The sequence below is a fragment of the Drosophila erecta genome, unplaced genomic scaffold (genome assembly GCF_003286155.1).
Source record: "Drosophila erecta strain 14021-0224.00,06,07 unplaced genomic scaffold, DereRS2 tig00000092-arrow-pilon, whole genome shotgun sequence".
Lineage (NCBI taxonomy): Eukaryota > Metazoa > Arthropoda > Insecta > Diptera > Drosophilidae > Drosophila > Drosophila erecta.
The window spans coordinates 17,274,372-17,289,584 of NW_020825207.1; the positions used below are offsets into that span (position 1 = coordinate 17,274,372).

At 44.6% G+C, this 15,213-nt stretch overlaps 5 protein-coding genes across 6 annotated transcripts; 2 read left to right on the top strand and 3 right to left on the bottom strand.

The window, feature by feature from the left end:
* Positions 1 to 46: 46 nt before the first annotated feature.
* Positions 47 to 1,910, bottom strand: LOC6549177. The gene is made up of 4 exons (XM_001974330.3): positions 1,094 to 1,910; positions 878 to 1,032; positions 437 to 828; positions 47 to 376 (listed from the first exon to the last, which is right to left on the bottom strand). Exons 1-4 carry the CDS (start codon positions 1,771 to 1,773, stop codon positions 131 to 133), a joined length of 1,473 nt encoding a protein of 490 aa, XP_001974366.2. The 5' UTR covers positions 1,774 to 1,910; the 3' UTR covers positions 47 to 130.
* Positions 1,911 to 1,971: 61 nt separating this feature from the next.
* Positions 1,972 to 8,249, top strand: LOC6549175 (hydroxylysine kinase). Of its 2 annotated transcripts, XM_026981212.1 has the most exons (5): positions 1,972 to 2,136; positions 2,192 to 2,274; positions 3,586 to 3,908; positions 6,817 to 6,941; positions 6,997 to 8,249. In XM_026981212.1, exons 3-5 carry the CDS (start codon positions 3,601 to 3,603, stop codon positions 7,815 to 7,817), a joined length of 1,254 nt encoding a protein of 417 aa, XP_026837013.1. In that variant the 5' UTR covers positions 1,972 to 2,136; positions 2,192 to 2,274; positions 3,586 to 3,600; the 3' UTR covers positions 7,818 to 8,249. The 2 variants fall into 2 exon arrangements, with proteins under 2 accessions (XP_026837013.1, XP_001974364.1); XM_001974328.3 differs by lacking the exon at positions 1,972 to 2,136 and having other exon boundaries at positions 2,143 to 2,274.
* On the bottom strand, positions 4,091 to 6,672 carry LOC6549176 (exonuclease 1). The gene is made up of 2 exons (XM_026981211.1): positions 5,755 to 6,672; positions 4,091 to 5,690 (listed from the first exon to the last, which is right to left on the bottom strand). The coding sequence occupies exons 1-2, from the start codon at positions 6,556 to 6,558 to the stop codon at positions 4,296 to 4,298; spliced, it is 2,199 nt and encodes a 732-aa protein (XP_026837012.1). The 5' UTR covers positions 6,559 to 6,672; the 3' UTR covers positions 4,091 to 4,295.
* Positions 8,180 to 13,469, bottom strand: LOC6549174 (protein male-specific lethal-1). Its single transcript, XM_026981210.1, has 2 exons — positions 11,775 to 13,469; positions 8,180 to 11,720 (listed from the first exon to the last, which is right to left on the bottom strand). The coding sequence occupies exons 1-2, from the start codon at positions 13,035 to 13,037 to the stop codon at positions 9,729 to 9,731; spliced, it is 3,255 nt and encodes a 1,084-aa protein (XP_026837011.1). The 5' UTR covers positions 13,038 to 13,469; the 3' UTR covers positions 8,180 to 9,728.
* Positions 13,470 to 13,893: 424 nt separating this feature from the next.
* LOC6549173 (protein TIPIN homolog) lies at positions 13,894 to 15,198 on the top strand. The gene has a single exon (XM_001974326.3). It carries the CDS (start codon positions 14,186 to 14,188, stop codon positions 15,107 to 15,109), a length of 924 nt encoding a protein of 307 aa, XP_001974362.2. The 5' UTR covers positions 13,894 to 14,185; the 3' UTR covers positions 15,110 to 15,198.
* The last annotated feature ends 15 nt before the right edge of the window (positions 15,199 to 15,213 follow it).

A 15,213-nucleotide genomic window follows, 5' to 3' on the forward strand; every position in this document is an offset into this window, starting at 1 on the left:
GAAAATGTAGCTGTTTTCAAATTCTGCATTAATAACTAGGGTGAGCTGAAGCTTAAGAAGTATTTTATTGAAACCTTTGGTAAATTGGAAACATATATAAGTAGAATGGGCCGAAATGTAGTATCTGGTATTAAACTTTAGAATTTCTGGATATTCTTTGAGATTTTCTCGCCAGCATCGTTTCAGATTTTCTTTCAGCTTTAATATCAGACTTCCTTTCTGATTTCCTTTCCGACTTCCTTTCTGACTTCCTTTCTGACTTCCTTTCTGACTTCCTTTCTGATTTCCTTTCAGGCTTATTTCGAAAGTTCTTTTCAGAATTTCCTACAGACTTTCTTAAAGACCCCCTCGACATTCGTTTTAAGGCAGCTAATTCCTAGGGATATTTCATATAATGATTTTGACTCCAAAATTCGTTCTCTCTACAAGGACTTACCCTTTCTTCGCGAGTCATCTTTTCCTGATCTATGATAGCTTGCACTTCGTCTATTCGCGAAAGATACATTGCCTTCTGCTCCATGTAAAACTTGAGATCGTCCTTAACCTTTTGCAGTGCAAGTCGCGATACCGTGCACATGACGTCGGCGTTCTCCAAATCGGTATCAAGTCGCTCCTGCCAATTTCTAATGCTATTCCTAAGCTCTTCCACCTCCAGCGAATACATGAGCTGGGAGGAATGCTGCACCGATTCCTCCTGCAATGCTTGTTCTTCCAGGTCGTGCAGTTCTTTTCTTATCTCATCCTCTCTTCCGTTTAGCCGGCAGAGACGCTGATCCGTGCAGCTTCTAATCCAATTGATTTGAAATCGGATTTCAATTGGATCTAGGGCTGCGGAAGGAGATTAGTCTTTCAGATATGACTTATAGTAACCACTCACCTGACTGACTTTCGAACATTACCATTACAGAAGAGTTACGCGCTAACGTGTTTAAGGTGCTAGTTTGCTCAAAGAGCAAAGCGTTGGACGCTATATCTCGTAGATTATCATTGAGGCTCTTTACCCATGAAGCATTCTTGTGGTATGCGGCCTTGCTGCAATGGAACACAAATGTCAATATCGCAGTTAACTACAAAAGTATCAGAACACCCTTACTTTAACAAATGAATGCTGTTTTCGTAGAGGTCTACGTCGTTTCGAAAATCTTCCCTGATTGCGTATATAAGGAGTTCTATTTCGCTGAGATCCTTGCAGAACTTAGCACAATCGAGATCGTTGACACTTCGCTCTCGATAGAGGACATCGAGGTAGATCTGATTCACGCCCAGTCGCAAAAAGAAGTCATCCGACGACCAGCTAAACAGGTTGTTTGGGGTCTCGTCCAGTTCGCCTGGCCAGGGTATCGAGAAGAGTCGCAATTGCTTGAGCAGACGAACCGAGAGGAATTCGATGGCCGCCTTTTGGATTTGGCGAATAAGATCCGCTATTATGCTCGACCTCACTCTGATGCTAGCTAATACTTGTTCCATTGTCCTCTTTGTGGACGATCTTTGGCGCCTTTTGGCCAACTGCAGCACCACCATAGCCTCGGCTTCCTTCACATCTGAGTCGTGGAGCTCCACAGGCTTGTTGACTATCGAAGCGCCACGCACTGTCGATCTGGCCGCTAATGATGCCACTCGGGACTCGTGCTCCCTAATCAGACCTTTAAGAAACGTATCTCGGCACATTGACGGATCACTTTGCATCGGCAAGGGAAAGCGAATTTCCAAGGGGTCTAATTCTTCTGCGTCATGTACCAAGTCGTTCAAATACTTCATCTTTTTATGCGGCATTTTTGGAGTTTTTTGTTTATTTTTGTTTTAAGTTTTCTATTCTGAAGTATTTCTTGTGGGTATCATTTGTAGGAAAAATATTTAAAGGGGTTAGTACCGGGTTTTTATCATATATTGACAACTTTCAAATCTCCCGCCATCCAGTGTAGGCAAACGCCGTTGCAAAGCGGACAAATCAACAGCTGACTAGGCAGTGGAAAGAAGCAGCACCTCTGGCCATTCGCATGTCTGCGTGCCTGCACATTGCTTTGAATTTTTGAATGTGTTCGTTTATGCCTTCTACTTGTTATTTCTCGAGTGTTGTTTATTGTTTTAATCGAAGTTAGTTGCTACGTTTGTCCGTTTACATAAGCTATCTCACAGGTGAGGTAATGCCATGCGAATGGGACTGAATCTAACTGACTTTCCGCCTGGCCAGTTTTCAGCCGCAGCGCTCGGAGTTACTAAGTTTAGTTGACCACTTTTCCAATCCGGAGCCACAGGTGAATTTTCCGTGCCCAGGTAAATAAGCTTGTTTTAGTCTATTGTTTGTGTATTCGGCGGCTGTTTGTGTGCTTGATTAGCAGTCAGCTGTGCATATTTGCGTCTCTCACATGCACAATATATTTGGGATTTAATTACCCCCCGCTGAGCGTGTGTGTGTGCGAGAGGGGAGCTTGTCCGTGTGTGTGTGTGTGTGTGTGTGTGTGTGTGAGCCCAGAAAATCGTAGTTACGTACATCACTGCGTATGAGCAATAAACTGTAATTAAGTCAAGGTCAGCAATTGCCACTTGATTGGCAAACTTCGATATTAATTTTCTACCCGCCCTGCTTATCTTCTGTTCGGTTTTGAAAACCTTTCCACTGACGTTTGAATTACTGACCTCAAAAGGTATTTGCTCTTCATTCTTTCTTCTCATATTAGTGTTTCTAATCCCTGCGAACTGTTCGGTTTGTGTGCCATATAATTGATGTGGTTTCAACCGGAGCGTTAACCAAAGCCGATCACGACTGTTTGCTTTTCCACGGTTGGGCAACCACTGCCCCCTGATAAGACCCGAAAAATGTTAAAAAATAAGGCCCGACCGCTGCACCACTGAGTTCACAATCAAAATGCAAACAGAGCCGGCTTTGAGAAATTAAGCAAATAGCCAAGTTAACACTGCAAGTGGCGACAGCGGCTCACACTCACCTACGTGGAACAAAACTCACGGGACTGAATCTTACGCAGATACAGTCAAAACTCGCTAATCACATCCCAACGAGGTATAATTCGAGGCAGATTTAGACGACCCTCACAAAAGAATACCCACTCTACAGAAAGATTTCACTCAAACACTAGATTTTCAGCATAATTAACCAAAGAAGTTGTATTTCCAATGGAAGTAGCATGCTTTAGGATTAAAATAACGCTTAAAGTGACTGGCCTTTAACGCAATTGGTTTTTTTGTAATGCTAAATTAAGTCAACCTTTGCCACGGTAAAGAGATGGCCATCAAAAATGAAAAAAAAAAATAACTTCAATTTACAGTACCACTTTAAGGCATTTTAAAATGAAAAGCGAGAAAATATGCTAATCTAAATTTTCTTAACTTAAGACTGTGCTTTAAATGGACGATGCTTGACTGTACTTGAACGCACACAAACGGGCGAATAAGATATGAAGAAGACGTCGACGAACTCGTTTCAATTGAGACGCAAACTGAAACACAATTCATTTCGCTGGAGAACGCGCAACCGAAAACATTTTCCACCTCTGCTCATATTCGTCTTCTAATTGATATTTGTTTACTCACGGGTTTTTGGCCTTTGGTCTTTTGCGTCTCCGATAGAGCACCAAAAATAAAATGGAGCAGTGGAACAATGTGGAGCTTACGAACATGTCCAAAAAGTCGTATACCCTGAATCACGCCTACGATGCAGCCGAGAAATTGAACAAGGAAAATACGGCGAAATCCTCTAATAGCAACGGCACCACTGCCGATGATTCAGTGGCTGTGGATAACGATCTCCTCAAGCCCGGATCGGACGTGCGCCCAAAAGTGGAGCCCGAAGATGTGGAGAGCCTGCTGCGACGTCTCTACGGGATCACGATTAGCGAAGTTAAGGAAATTATCGCCTACGACGATCGCAACTTCTTTCTCAAGGAGGATAGGTAAGCAAACCGATGGCAGCATCTCCCTGACACTCATTCAATCCAGCACCACATCCGGAGGTTTATCTCGTGTCAGAGAGGACAGCGTAAGCATTTCATACAGATGCAGTCAGAAAATAAGCACAAGCAATTGCACGACTGTGCAACACGATAACAAATGATAATACGCTGGCGAAATGCGGCGGTGGCATCTATTAATACCTCGTTTAATTAAAGTTGTTAGTCGTGGCAGTTAAGTGTGACGCAGTCGACAGTCGCCTTGCCAGCATCGCAATTGTTATCTTGATGGATTCATGGCATTCAGCACTGATGTAGTCAGTTCAGGTATTCACTTTAATAAATTAGATTAATCTACAGAACAAAAAGGTTACAGTCTAGAGGAGCCGTCTATTTCAGCATTGGTTTCTTCTGGAAGCCAAACATGCTGAGCTTGGTTTGATTCTGGCTCACAGCACCCAGTTTTCCATTTGTCTTGGATTTAGGAGTGCCTTTCTTGGCAGTGGAGGGTTTACTCAGTCCTACTCTTCGTTTGCTGGTCGGCAGTGAGTTCTGGCGTTGCAGGGTGGATGAGGTAGAGGTAGATGATGCTCTTTGCTCTGAACTACAGCTGTCGTCGGATAGCAGAATGACTGCATCATTATTGTTCCTGTCGAATTCGGTGGGATCCTGAGAGTTTTCCAAAAGTAAATCTAGGGACTTAAGGCGAATAGTTGTGGATTTTGTATTGCTCTTAGTTGGTGTTTGCGGTTGAGACTGGTTTTGCTCTTCTTGAGATCCTAAAGGCGAAGGGACACACTGTTCCTGTGATTCCAAAAGTGAAGATGCTGTGGTATCTGTATCTGTTTCACCGTCACTCTTTTGTGAGTTACAACGTTGTCTTATTTGGTTGTCTAATGGAAAGTCTTTCCTCTCTAGTCTAAGTTTCTTATGACCTGAGCAAGAGCCCAGCTTCTGCTCGTCTAAATTGTCCTTTTCCGTATCATTTAAATGCTCCTTTTGATGCCTTGTCTGTTCATCCTGAGAGGCGAAGAAGCGACTTCGAACCTGAACTTGTTCCTTGGCGAATATGCTTCTTTTAAGAGAATCAACCTTCTTTACATCAGCTTCTCCACCCAGCGGACTTGCCTTCTTGGGACTGAGCAAACGCAGCAAAGAGGCATTCTCGCAAACCACCGGAGATCGCTGATTACAGTCTTCTATAGTCCTTTCCTTGGCAAATGGATTGTGGCGACTTTTGTGCACCGGCGACGGAGGAGGCGTACGTTCTTGATCTACGGAGTCACTCCGGCTCGGACTTCTCCTTCTTTTGGCTTTAAAACTATACATGGTAAACAACTGGGCTTCCGTTTGTTTTGCCTGTTCCAATCGCTGATTAGCCTCAATTTCCTCGTTTACAGTTTTGCTTACAAAATCCACTTTTTTGAAGAACAAGGCACACGAATTTTCTTTCTTCGGCGTGGTAGTGTTTTCGCTTTGGAAATTCGTTTGCCAAATGCTTTTGTGCTTGGAGCGTTTAACGTTCTTCGGCGTTGGCCATGCCTTTTCCGGTGTCCAAGAGTCCAGACGCTTCATTGAGAAGGGGTTCAAGTTGCCCAGGGCCAAGTGCAAGGCCTGCTCGCTATCCTCCAACAAGGTGCCAGCATTGCTGCAGTAGCGTTCATCAGTTTCATAATCTTCCAGGGCACACAACCGCTGCATGCGGCGCTCTAGGGGGTTGTAGATGAACATGTGCTTGAAGGTGGCCTCCGCTTTCATGAAGTTCTCAATATAGTCGTCATCTACCTGGAAAAAGGGTAAAGGATGATAATTCTTGCACATTAGACCTAATTATAACTTACTAACTTACTTCAAGATTGCGCATATTGAGGTAACTAGGAATCTTTTTTAATGCTATTCGCATATCTTCCTGTTCCGTTTTGAGTATAAATTTGCATGCCTTGGCCAGTCCAATGCCAGGCAGTGAGTCCAGGTAATCACAGCCGGATAGGATGCACATGCGCCGGAACTTGTCGAAATGATACTTCTCCTCCTTGCAGCCCATAGCCAGGTGAAGTTTTTCCGCCTCCACCAGCAGGCCGCTGCCATTTAGGTCCAGCTTGAATATGATGTTCTTGGCCCCAAACAGCGTCAAGTCCGAGTCCTCGGTGATAATGTACTGGGCCACATCTACTTTATTTAGCCAGGCCATTTGGGCATCAGCCTCGTAGGGCGCCACAATGCAGTCAACATTCCGGCTTCGGCATTCCCGAATTAAGCGCAACGCCATGTCGTGGGTGACGTCCACGCAACGTCGCATATGGGATCGGGCCTCCTCGATGCGACCCAATCGCAGGAGTTCCGCCGCCCGTTCCTTGCTCTGCTTCCTGGAAACTCTTCTCCGCTTTTCGGTCAATGCCTTGGCAGGCAAGTGCTGCCCGTCGAAGACCAGGATGGGCTTGATATCGTAGGAGAGGAGCATGTTTACATACTTCAGGCAGTACTGGATATATATATCCGTATCTTCTCCGCGGGCCAACTTCTCTGCACAGCCGAAAACTCCCTTGTGCAGCCAGCAATATGTGTCCACGGCCACTGTGCTACCGCGAATATCCTTTAGATGCAGCTGCGAGGAGGCCTTGCCCACGAAGGGTATTAGGCCGGTAATGCCCATGATTAGGCCCAACAATATAAACACATATAAGAACAAAAACAATTAATAAAATCGCAGGTTTTAGCGCCAAAATTGCCAATGCATTAGTGTGACCAAAGAGAGCTGCTATAAAAAAAAGTCGAATGGCCATTCACATGGAACTTTTTTGTTTGCCAACACTTTCTCATAATTGTGTCGGTTTTTTATTCCTAATTTTTAATTTAATTCTCAAGATGTCATTTTTGTCATACTCCTATTGAATACATTTCCGCATTGCAGTAATGTAAAGAACCCCCTTATTGTGACCCACTGTCCGGACGGATACGTTTTAAAAATCCTTAACTCACTGGACTCCAAGAAAGAGGACTTCGTGGATGCCCAAAATCAGTTGCTCCTTTACTTAGGTAAGAATTGGTTACCAATCCATTAACAAATTGAAAATGCAATCTTATTACCTAGCAAAACACAGTGTAAAGTGCCCCCGCCCGGTAGCCAATGCCACTGGAAAATTTTACTCTGTGGAGCGGCTGAATGGGAATTCGAATGTGGTGCGGCTCCTAGAATTTATACCGGGAGAAATCTTCCACCAGGTGCCGGCGACAAAGCACCTGCTCTACCGCAGCGGGGAATACTTGGCCAGGTTGGATCGAGCGCTCAAGAATTTCACCCACCAGGCATATGAAACCCACAAGACCTTGTGGATGCTGCAGAGTGTTCCGGAGCTAAGGCAATTCCTGTATGTAGTGAAGGATCAGGAACTGCGACTTGTCTGCGACGAGGTGATCGATGCTTTCGAAGCCAAGGTTCTAAGCCAATTACCCGCCATGGAGCACCAGATCATCCATGGGGACTTCAATGAACAGAATATTGTAGTGGAGCAGGCCCCCAATCAAACCGAATACACCATTAAGGGAGTTATTGATTTCGGTGATACGAGCAAATCGCCACTGATCTTCGAAATTGGAATTGCCCTCACTTATATGATCCTGCAGGCCAACGATTTGGCCAATGGAGGCATATTTCTGTCCGGCTACACCAGTCTGAACCCCATTGAGAACTCAGAGTTGGCTCTGCTCAAGTATTGTGTGGCTGCCCGATTGGTTCAGAGCCTGGTAATGGGTCTCTACACCCACACCCTGCATCCCACAAATGAGTACCTGCTGGTGACCCAGGAAAAAGGATGGAAACTCCTCCAGAAGCTGTGGCGCGAGAGCTTCGGCGATGTGGATGAGCTGTGGGCGACCACTGGACATCAGTACTTGACGCAAAGCAATAAATAATAGAAGAGCCCGATGGGCTTTTCCTGTTTTTAAAGGTATTTTAACAGATTTTCAATCAAGCTGTGGTTTCTGAAGATTTTGTTTGTTATGTTTTACATTAAGTAATGAGAGTGTTGTCACAGCCAATATAGAATATAATTAAGATGTTGTGTAAGATGTTAAATACGTGTACAATTACACAGCCCCCAATCAATTTGATATTGAGAGGATCGAAAACAAAAAACCATCTGAAACCAGAACCAGGTCCTTGGAATATAGATTGAAGCCTGTTAAATAAACCCATTGTCAATTATTAGAATTCCATTAACATATCACCTGTGCACAATAAGTTGCAAGTCCAAGTATTGATTGCATTTCGTTGCTTTACAATTTACTTTATCCTGTATATTATTATCATTATCTTTACAATAAAACTTGTTAAACAAATACAAATACATTGTATGTAGTACATTTATTCTTACAGTAGGTGAGTTTGTTTAGGGCTCTACAATGGTGGCAATTAATTTCGAATTGATTTTCAGTTGAAGCTTTAGTAAATTGAACTAATTAACGCTAATTACATTGAATGGTGTAAAATGGGTGTTGAACGAAGTTCCACCTTCCGCTCCTCCTCCTCCTAGACAATATACATTATAATTATCTCTATGCGTTTGCGTACAGTGCATACTAAACGCTATATTACAAATAACCGACTTAACACCTACCGAAATGTACAAAAATAAGACGCCACTTACAGCGAGCTGGGGATTTGATTTTCACCGGACAGGCAGGCTCCTTATCATTGCGACAGAAACAGAAACGAAACAATTTTTATCCGATAATGTATGGTGCCGATAAGGCTAAACCGGTGTGCAGCTTGGGAATCAGGTTTATATTTATTCTTTAAGTCTTGTTTGCTTTTTAGCGGCTATTGTTTTTTGGTAAAACAGAAAACAAGTAAGAAAGTTATTAAAATAAAACAATTGGTCCAATGTATAATTGGATTGCTCTAAGCAGACAACTCGCACACAATTTTTTCACAATTAAATCTTAAAAACAAAGACAAAATTATCAGAGATATACCTGAGTAACTCTTTGCAACGCACAAGTTATCTGCTTAAGAGAATCTTCAGAAATAACAGTATAAATATAGACAAAAAAAATGTTACACGGGCTAGGAAAAAAAATATTTAAAAATATAAGTCTACGAATTTCATTGTTTTTCACCAAAAAAATGCCCAATATAGGTTATATATATATAACCTTTTGTTTCTTTATCACTTCAGAGCGGGCGTTTTTAAAGGTGATAAAGCTGAGATGAATTATCCAATCTAACGTAGCGACTGGTTTAGATTACATAATGTGTCGAACTAAGTAATTTACGTAGATTGGAAACAAGCAGGAGTGAAAGTTTTTTTCATTCAAGACGTTAACTAAAACTAATAATTTCCAGACCAGGCGACGAACATTTGGATTCATTTACATCTAATATCAGATCGAATTTTTTATATTTCAAAGAAATAAATATGATAACAATTGAATAGAAAAATGTTTAAATAGGACAGCTCAATTTACTTGCCTTTTATGATCTCTCATTGCATTAGAAATGACAAAACTTTGACAAAAATTTATAGATTCTATAACAAAGAATTTCTAATGTCCCAAAATTCATCTTTCCGTTCATTTTATTACACAAATAAAAACGGACAGTTGAGGAACCATATATACATAAAACATCGTCTGCTCTGGATTATTTGACTTCTTGACAATCTCTGGTAATCGCTACTGTTAACTCTGGTGCTTTTACTTTTCGCTTAAGAAATAATTAAAAATTAAAAACTGAAAATCATTAGTATGGTAGACGCAACGACTTCCCCACAACCGCCAGTCTTCAACTTAGCTCCAGTAGCAGATCCCCCAGGTGTTTCCTGGCTAACGATTCTTTTGGCGCTTGCGTCGCTTGGGAAACACGTAGGAGGAGTGGTTTTCTTGATGCCTCGCCTCGGCAGCAGTGGTGGGTAGCTTTTTGCTAGCCAACGTTGCCACCGGCTCAGCCAGTGCCTTGGACCTGGCTATGGAGGTTGGCGCTTCGACTGCATCCACCCAGGGAACACCGAAATCATCCCGCGCTTCCATGTTGACCACGTTTTCACCGAACGCCTGAACCGTCACCTCGTTAACGAATTGAATGGCCTCTATGTCCTCGGGCAGCGGGTAGAAAGTGGACGCCCGCAGCGGATCCAGCGCAACCAACACCTCGTCTTGGTTCCGCCGCATCCTTAGCTGTTCAAGCCGTATCTGCTCTTTCATATAACGTGCATCCCGGCACTTTCGATCGACCTCATCCTTCACATATTTCTGGTGCCGGCGCTCGAATGTCGCATCGCTTAGTGGTTCTGTGTTAGTTTTATCCGAACTGGGGGGCACTGGGACATCCCTCCACTTGGGTATCTCCAGACTAGGGTTATCCGCCAGCAGCTCGTCGGCCTCCTCCAGGAAGAACTCGTTGTCACAGTGGAACTCCTGATCCTCCCACGTTCTCGTGCTGTACGAAAACGTGGCAGTGCGGAATCTGGACTGGAGCCTACCCGATCTCGCCGTTGCCTTGCTGTACGTGTGGGGTGAACAGTTGTTTAGAGTTTTTCGGGTAGTAGAAGTGGTGCTGCTAACGCTGCTATTAGATTGGGGTGTCAGAGGAGTTGCTATTTGTTCAGCTGCCTTGGACTTCGATTTTGCCGCAGATATTTCCTGATCTATTGAGGATGTAACCGCATGCTGTGGCGTTGAGCCAGGCGTTGGTGTCGTTGACGGCGTGGGCGCTGGTGTTATTGTGGTTGAGGATACTGGTGCACTGGGTGGTGGATATATAAGATTTGTAGCGACTCTCTCTCTAATTTTCTTGAGCGTAACCTGTGACTGATGACTCTGGCTTAGAAGCTCCTTTTTTAAATGTTCCGCCAGTTTTCTTTTAACTGTTTCCACATCATCCATTTCTTGATCTTGGTTCCGAGTCGCTTCCGACGTGGTCTTTTTATCATTGACCAACATACTTTTACTGATTTTCGGCTCGGGCGCCGGAACTTGATCAACGTTCTTGTGTTTTCGAATATCAGACAGGACGGAGGAGCCGGTTCTCACGTCAGAATGCATTTCATACTGCCTGATCTTAACCTGCAAACGCTGCGTTTTTATAGGTTCCGTTTGCGTCTTTGTGGACTGATGGTTGGATATAATTTTCTGAGCGGGAGCGTCTTTAATGTCAGCGGTGTTGGCCTTGGGCAACGTGGTTTCTCTATAGGACGTATTCGAAACAGAAGCTACCTTTGGGGCTACCGCTTTCGGAAGTTGCTTATGTGCATCCTGCGGTTGCTTTTTCAGAGTTTCTTTCTGCACCTTGCGTACATCCTCTTGTTGTTCCACGCGAACATCCAGCTGCCCATCCTGCTTCTGTTCTTCCTTAGGCAGGTCCTTCGATTTTAAGTCAGACTTGGGAACTTCCAACTGCTTCCTTATTGCTTTGTGATCATCGGTGGCATCTTCCTGATGCTTCTGCTGCTTAGGTATTTCTAAAGGCTCGGGGACTGATTCATGTTCCTTGTCCTTTTGCTTTAAAGCCACCTCCTGCAGGAAAATCAGCGTTTTTAAAGCGTGTCCTGCTATCTCGACTGTCTCTTGCCGCCTTTTTTCCTCAGCGATCTTGACGGTGTCGACATCCATGTGGTCAGCTTCCCCTTCTTCCTGATCCAGGTACTTTTTAACCGTTTGTTCAGGCTCTAGCTGCAGCCACTTTTCAGTTATCCGATTCTGATTTCCTTCCTTCCTTATCTCTGCCTGTGTCGAAGACTTCTGCTGATGATTGGGAGTTGAATGGGCCGAAGGCGCACAGGCCTTCTCCTCCGTCGCGTCCAATTCCGTAGAGTTAATCTAAAAGAGATTGTTTGACCTATTTTTTTCATTACATAATAACAGGAAACATACCTGATTCTGCCAGAGCTCGTCCTCAGTTCTGGCCTGCACATCCGCATTGCTATCCAACGACTGATCATCGTCCTCTTCATCATCGTCCTCTTCACTTTCATCGTCTTTATCACTATTTTCCTCTTCCTCTTCGTCCTCGTTCTCATCCTCATCCATATGGCCATTGGCATCCACAGACTGTGCATGCTCCTCCAAATCAACCAGCTCCTCGGTGACCACTTCCATTTCAATTGATTCCAAAGCATCATGAAAGATATCGCCTCCAACGACTTCTTCGGTGGGCACTTCTTGCATTTCCAAATGATCTTCCTCAGCGCCCAGTTGGTCCTCTTCCTGCGACTGCTGCTCCTTATGTGCCTGCATCACGTGTTCCTCGGGTAATTCCGTTTGCTCCTGAATGTGGTGCTCTGAATCCTGATTCATGCGCTGAAGAATAAACGTGCTCACCTTTTTGCCGTTGAATTCGCCACGGCCTTTGCTCTCTGAGCGCTTGTTGGCTGGCTGATTCGTAACCACTCCAGCGTACTGGCACAAAGCCGGAATTTCCTCCACGTTCACAGTTCTGGAAAGAGCATTATCGAATTGAGGCTGCGTATTTATTGTTTGTGTGCCCTGTTCCCGCTCCTGAACAAGAGTTTGCGTATCAACATGGCAGCGTATCAACTTCTGCTGTGGGGCAGCAGGTGGCAGTGAGGGATCATCGTCATCGTCGTCATTGTCGTTCCTTAGCTGGTTCTTCCACCGCAGTTTTTTGCGTAGATCCTCATTGACGACCTCCAGCTCGGCAACGGCCTGCTTTAATTTAATATTCTGCGCCATCACTACGCTCATCTTGGCGCTTTGGTCATCCAGATCCTTGTCCTTGGCCGCCAGACTGTCCGTCTGCTCCTGCATCAGCTTCAAGTGCAGCACAATCATGCGCTTTAGGTTGTTGTTCTCCACGATGAGGGTGACCATATCGGCGCCGGCACTCACTGTTCCGCCGGAAGAAGGAGGAGCCATTGCCCCGCCCCCAGGCTCAGCTAGAGGAGGAGGCGGAGGCGGCAAAGGCTTCCGGTAGTTATTATTGCCCCCGCCATGTCCTCCACGGCCATAACCATATTGCTGGCGCAAATAGCTCTTTCCGGGATGCTGATGCAGATGCTGCGTCTGACTGGGATGACCGTGCAGATGCCTTTGGTGGCCACGCGACGGATTGTGGTGATAGGGCGATTCCGAGTAGTTGGCCCGCTGTTTGAGCGGCCACTTGAATCGCTTGTCCATGGCGGTCGAATTGAAACACGTGCCGTCGGTCCTACGATCTCATAATTCGCCTAATGTTTTTGTTTTGTTTTGGTTTTGTTTGCTACGCTTGGGGTGCACACAATCTTCTTCAGCTGATACGGCGGACAATGCGTAGAATCCCTATTCCGATTCCCACCACACTTAATTTTCCTTGCTCGCCCTCGCAAAAGAACCGCTCTTTTTTCTGCCAGAATCTAATGGATTTATCGATTTAATCGTGGCGTTCTTATCGCATATGGTGACTGCATTTAGACAGCGGTTTTTCGGTTCGCGTTCTTTCACCGCTTTTTCCACAATTATTAGCAAAATGTAAACTCGCCCTGAAAAATGCTCTTGGAAGTATGGCGTTTAGCTGGCGTTGCCACTCTTTGCCGAAGCGCAGAGTTGATCTGGAGCAGAGCGATGGGAGTTTGCGGTGTTGGAAGGCCTAGCACGACAGTCACGAAGTGAAAATATTTTGCACGAAACTGTACTTGCCCGTAATACCTGATTATATATATTTAAATTATTATATTTATATTATTTAAAAGTTAGGTGACAGATCAAAGCAAAATCAACTATGGCCATGGAATAAAATAATAATAATTATAGTAGTAGTATGAGTTATTGGAAAGAGTGAATAGAACAATAAAAATGTTGTTTATATAGCAACTCATTTCACATATAAAAAGTTTATTAAATATTTCACTGGAAATAATTAGAATTCCAATTAAAAGTATAACAAATGAAATTATTTTAACCTCTGGATGAAAACCTTTTTTTTTATTGGAATAAATAAAAAACAATAACAAAATTATTGTCGTGTCAGTGTCGCTAAGTGCCTGAAAGCGTGTCACGCTGCCATCTCTTATGTATGTTGCCACCAAAGCAAAAGCCGGGCTAGCTGTACAAGTCGCTTTTGGTGCACCCACTATTAAAAATGTGTCAATACAAGATAAAAAAGCCTTCAGGAATGCCCATAAAGTTATGTAATCGGAAAAAGAAAAGAACAAAGAGTCGTTCAGTTGGCAGCCCCCTATGGCTTATGCAAGCGTCGCCTGTGAATGGCAAATACGGATGAAGAAGAAATTGGCGGCAAAATATTGTTAGATTGTTTATTAGGTGTTTGAGTTTCGGGTACTTCTTCCATGGCATCCCTGTTCGGAGATGACGGTGTGGATGACCTTTTCAATGACAACCTTCCGACGGACCCGGATCAGCTTCCCAGCGATGGCGAAGGCGAAAAACTGTTTGCGGACGATGAGGAAAACGGCGGGAAACCTGGTAGCCAGGATGCCCAGGCGGTAGAGCCTAAGAAGCGAGCTGTGCGAAATCCCCGACCCCGACTCACTGTGGAAACACTTCGAGGTCCTCGTGGCATCCAGACCATCGAAGATTATTTTAAGGACATCAAGTTCAAGGGCAAGGGTTACGAGAAAACCGATCTCGACGAGGTGCTCCGACGCCTGCAGCACTGGGGTCATCGGATGTATCCCACCTACACCTTTGACGATGTGCTTAACAATATCGAACGGCTGGGCAAGAAGAAACCTCTCCAAGTTCACATGGCGCGTTATCGCCTCGGTCAGCTGGAGCAGATGCGCGCCCACGAAGCCGAAGCCATGGAGGAGGCGCACGATGAGCAACAGGAAGGTGCCGGCGATGAACCCTTTGACGAGTTCGACGCACTGCTAGGTGAACAGATTGCCATGTCCAGATTGGCACCTCGTACCCCGCACCAGAGGAAAATTTCCACTGCTTCCAGTAACAGTACGCTGATTACTCCCTCGTTCTCCCGCGGCAATGCGGTGATGTCCACGCCGTATTCCACTGTGAATGCTACATTCGACCGAAATGGAGCTCCTGTGGCTCCAGCCTTCGATCGGAACGGAGCTCCTTTGGCATCGATGGACATCAGTGACTACGGTCAGCCGCTGCCTGCCTCACAGCCTCCCACGCCGGCGGCTAAGAAATTATCCAACGAACAGATGGCCAGGATTGCAGAAAACCGCAGGTTGGCGCAGGAGCGACTGAAGGCCAAGCAGCAGCAGGAGAACGCAAGTAAAAGTTAATGGAATGCAAAATATTTCTAATATAAGAATGTATATTTTTAAAAGGATAATTTATAAAAATAAATGTATTCAATAGGCTACGTCGAACAATGATTTTCACAATT

Bases quoted from the DNA above. Each gene is read 5' to 3' on its own strand.
- LOC6549177 (XM_001974330.3), bottom strand. From the start codon at position 1,773: ATGCCGCATAAAAAGATGAAGTATTTGAACGACTTGGTACATGACGCA. The intron at 1,033-1,093 runs GTAAGGGTGTTC...GTTCCATTGCAG, and splicing joins AACAGCATTCATTTGTTAAA to CAAGGCCGCATACCACAAGA. The intron at 377-436 runs GTAAGTCCTTGT...AAATATCCCTAG, and splicing joins AGATGACTCGCGAAGAAAGG to GAATTAGCTGCCTTAAAACG.
- LOC6549175 (XM_026981212.1), top strand. From the start codon at position 3,601: ATGGAGCAGTGGAACAATGTGGAGCTTACGAACATGTCCAAAAAGTCG. The intron at 3,909-6,816 runs GTAAGCAAACCG...TCCGCATTGCAG, and splicing joins TTCTTTCTCAAGGAGGATAG to TAATGTAAAGAACCCCCTTA. The intron at 6,942-6,996 runs GTAAGAATTGGT...CTTATTACCTAG, and splicing joins TCAGTTGCTCCTTTACTTAG to CAAAACACAGTGTAAAGTGC.
- LOC6549176 (XM_026981211.1), bottom strand. From the start codon at position 6,558: ATGGGCATTACCGGCCTAATACCCTTCGTGGGCAAGGCCTCCTCGCAG. The intron at 5,691-5,754 runs GTAAGTTAGTAA...CCCTTTTTCCAG, and splicing joins TCAATATGCGCAATCTTGAA to GTAGATGACGACTATATTGA.
- LOC6549174 (XM_026981210.1), bottom strand. From the start codon at position 13,037: ATGGACAAGCGATTCAAGTGGCCGCTCAAACAGCGGGCCAACTACTCG. The intron at 11,721-11,774 runs GTATGTTTCCTG...AATCTCTTTTAG, and splicing joins ACGAGCTCTGGCAGAATCAG to ATTAACTCTACGGAATTGGA.
- LOC6549173 (XM_001974326.3), top strand. From the start codon at position 14,186: ATGGCATCCCTGTTCGGAGATGACGGTGTGGATGACCTTTTCAATGAC.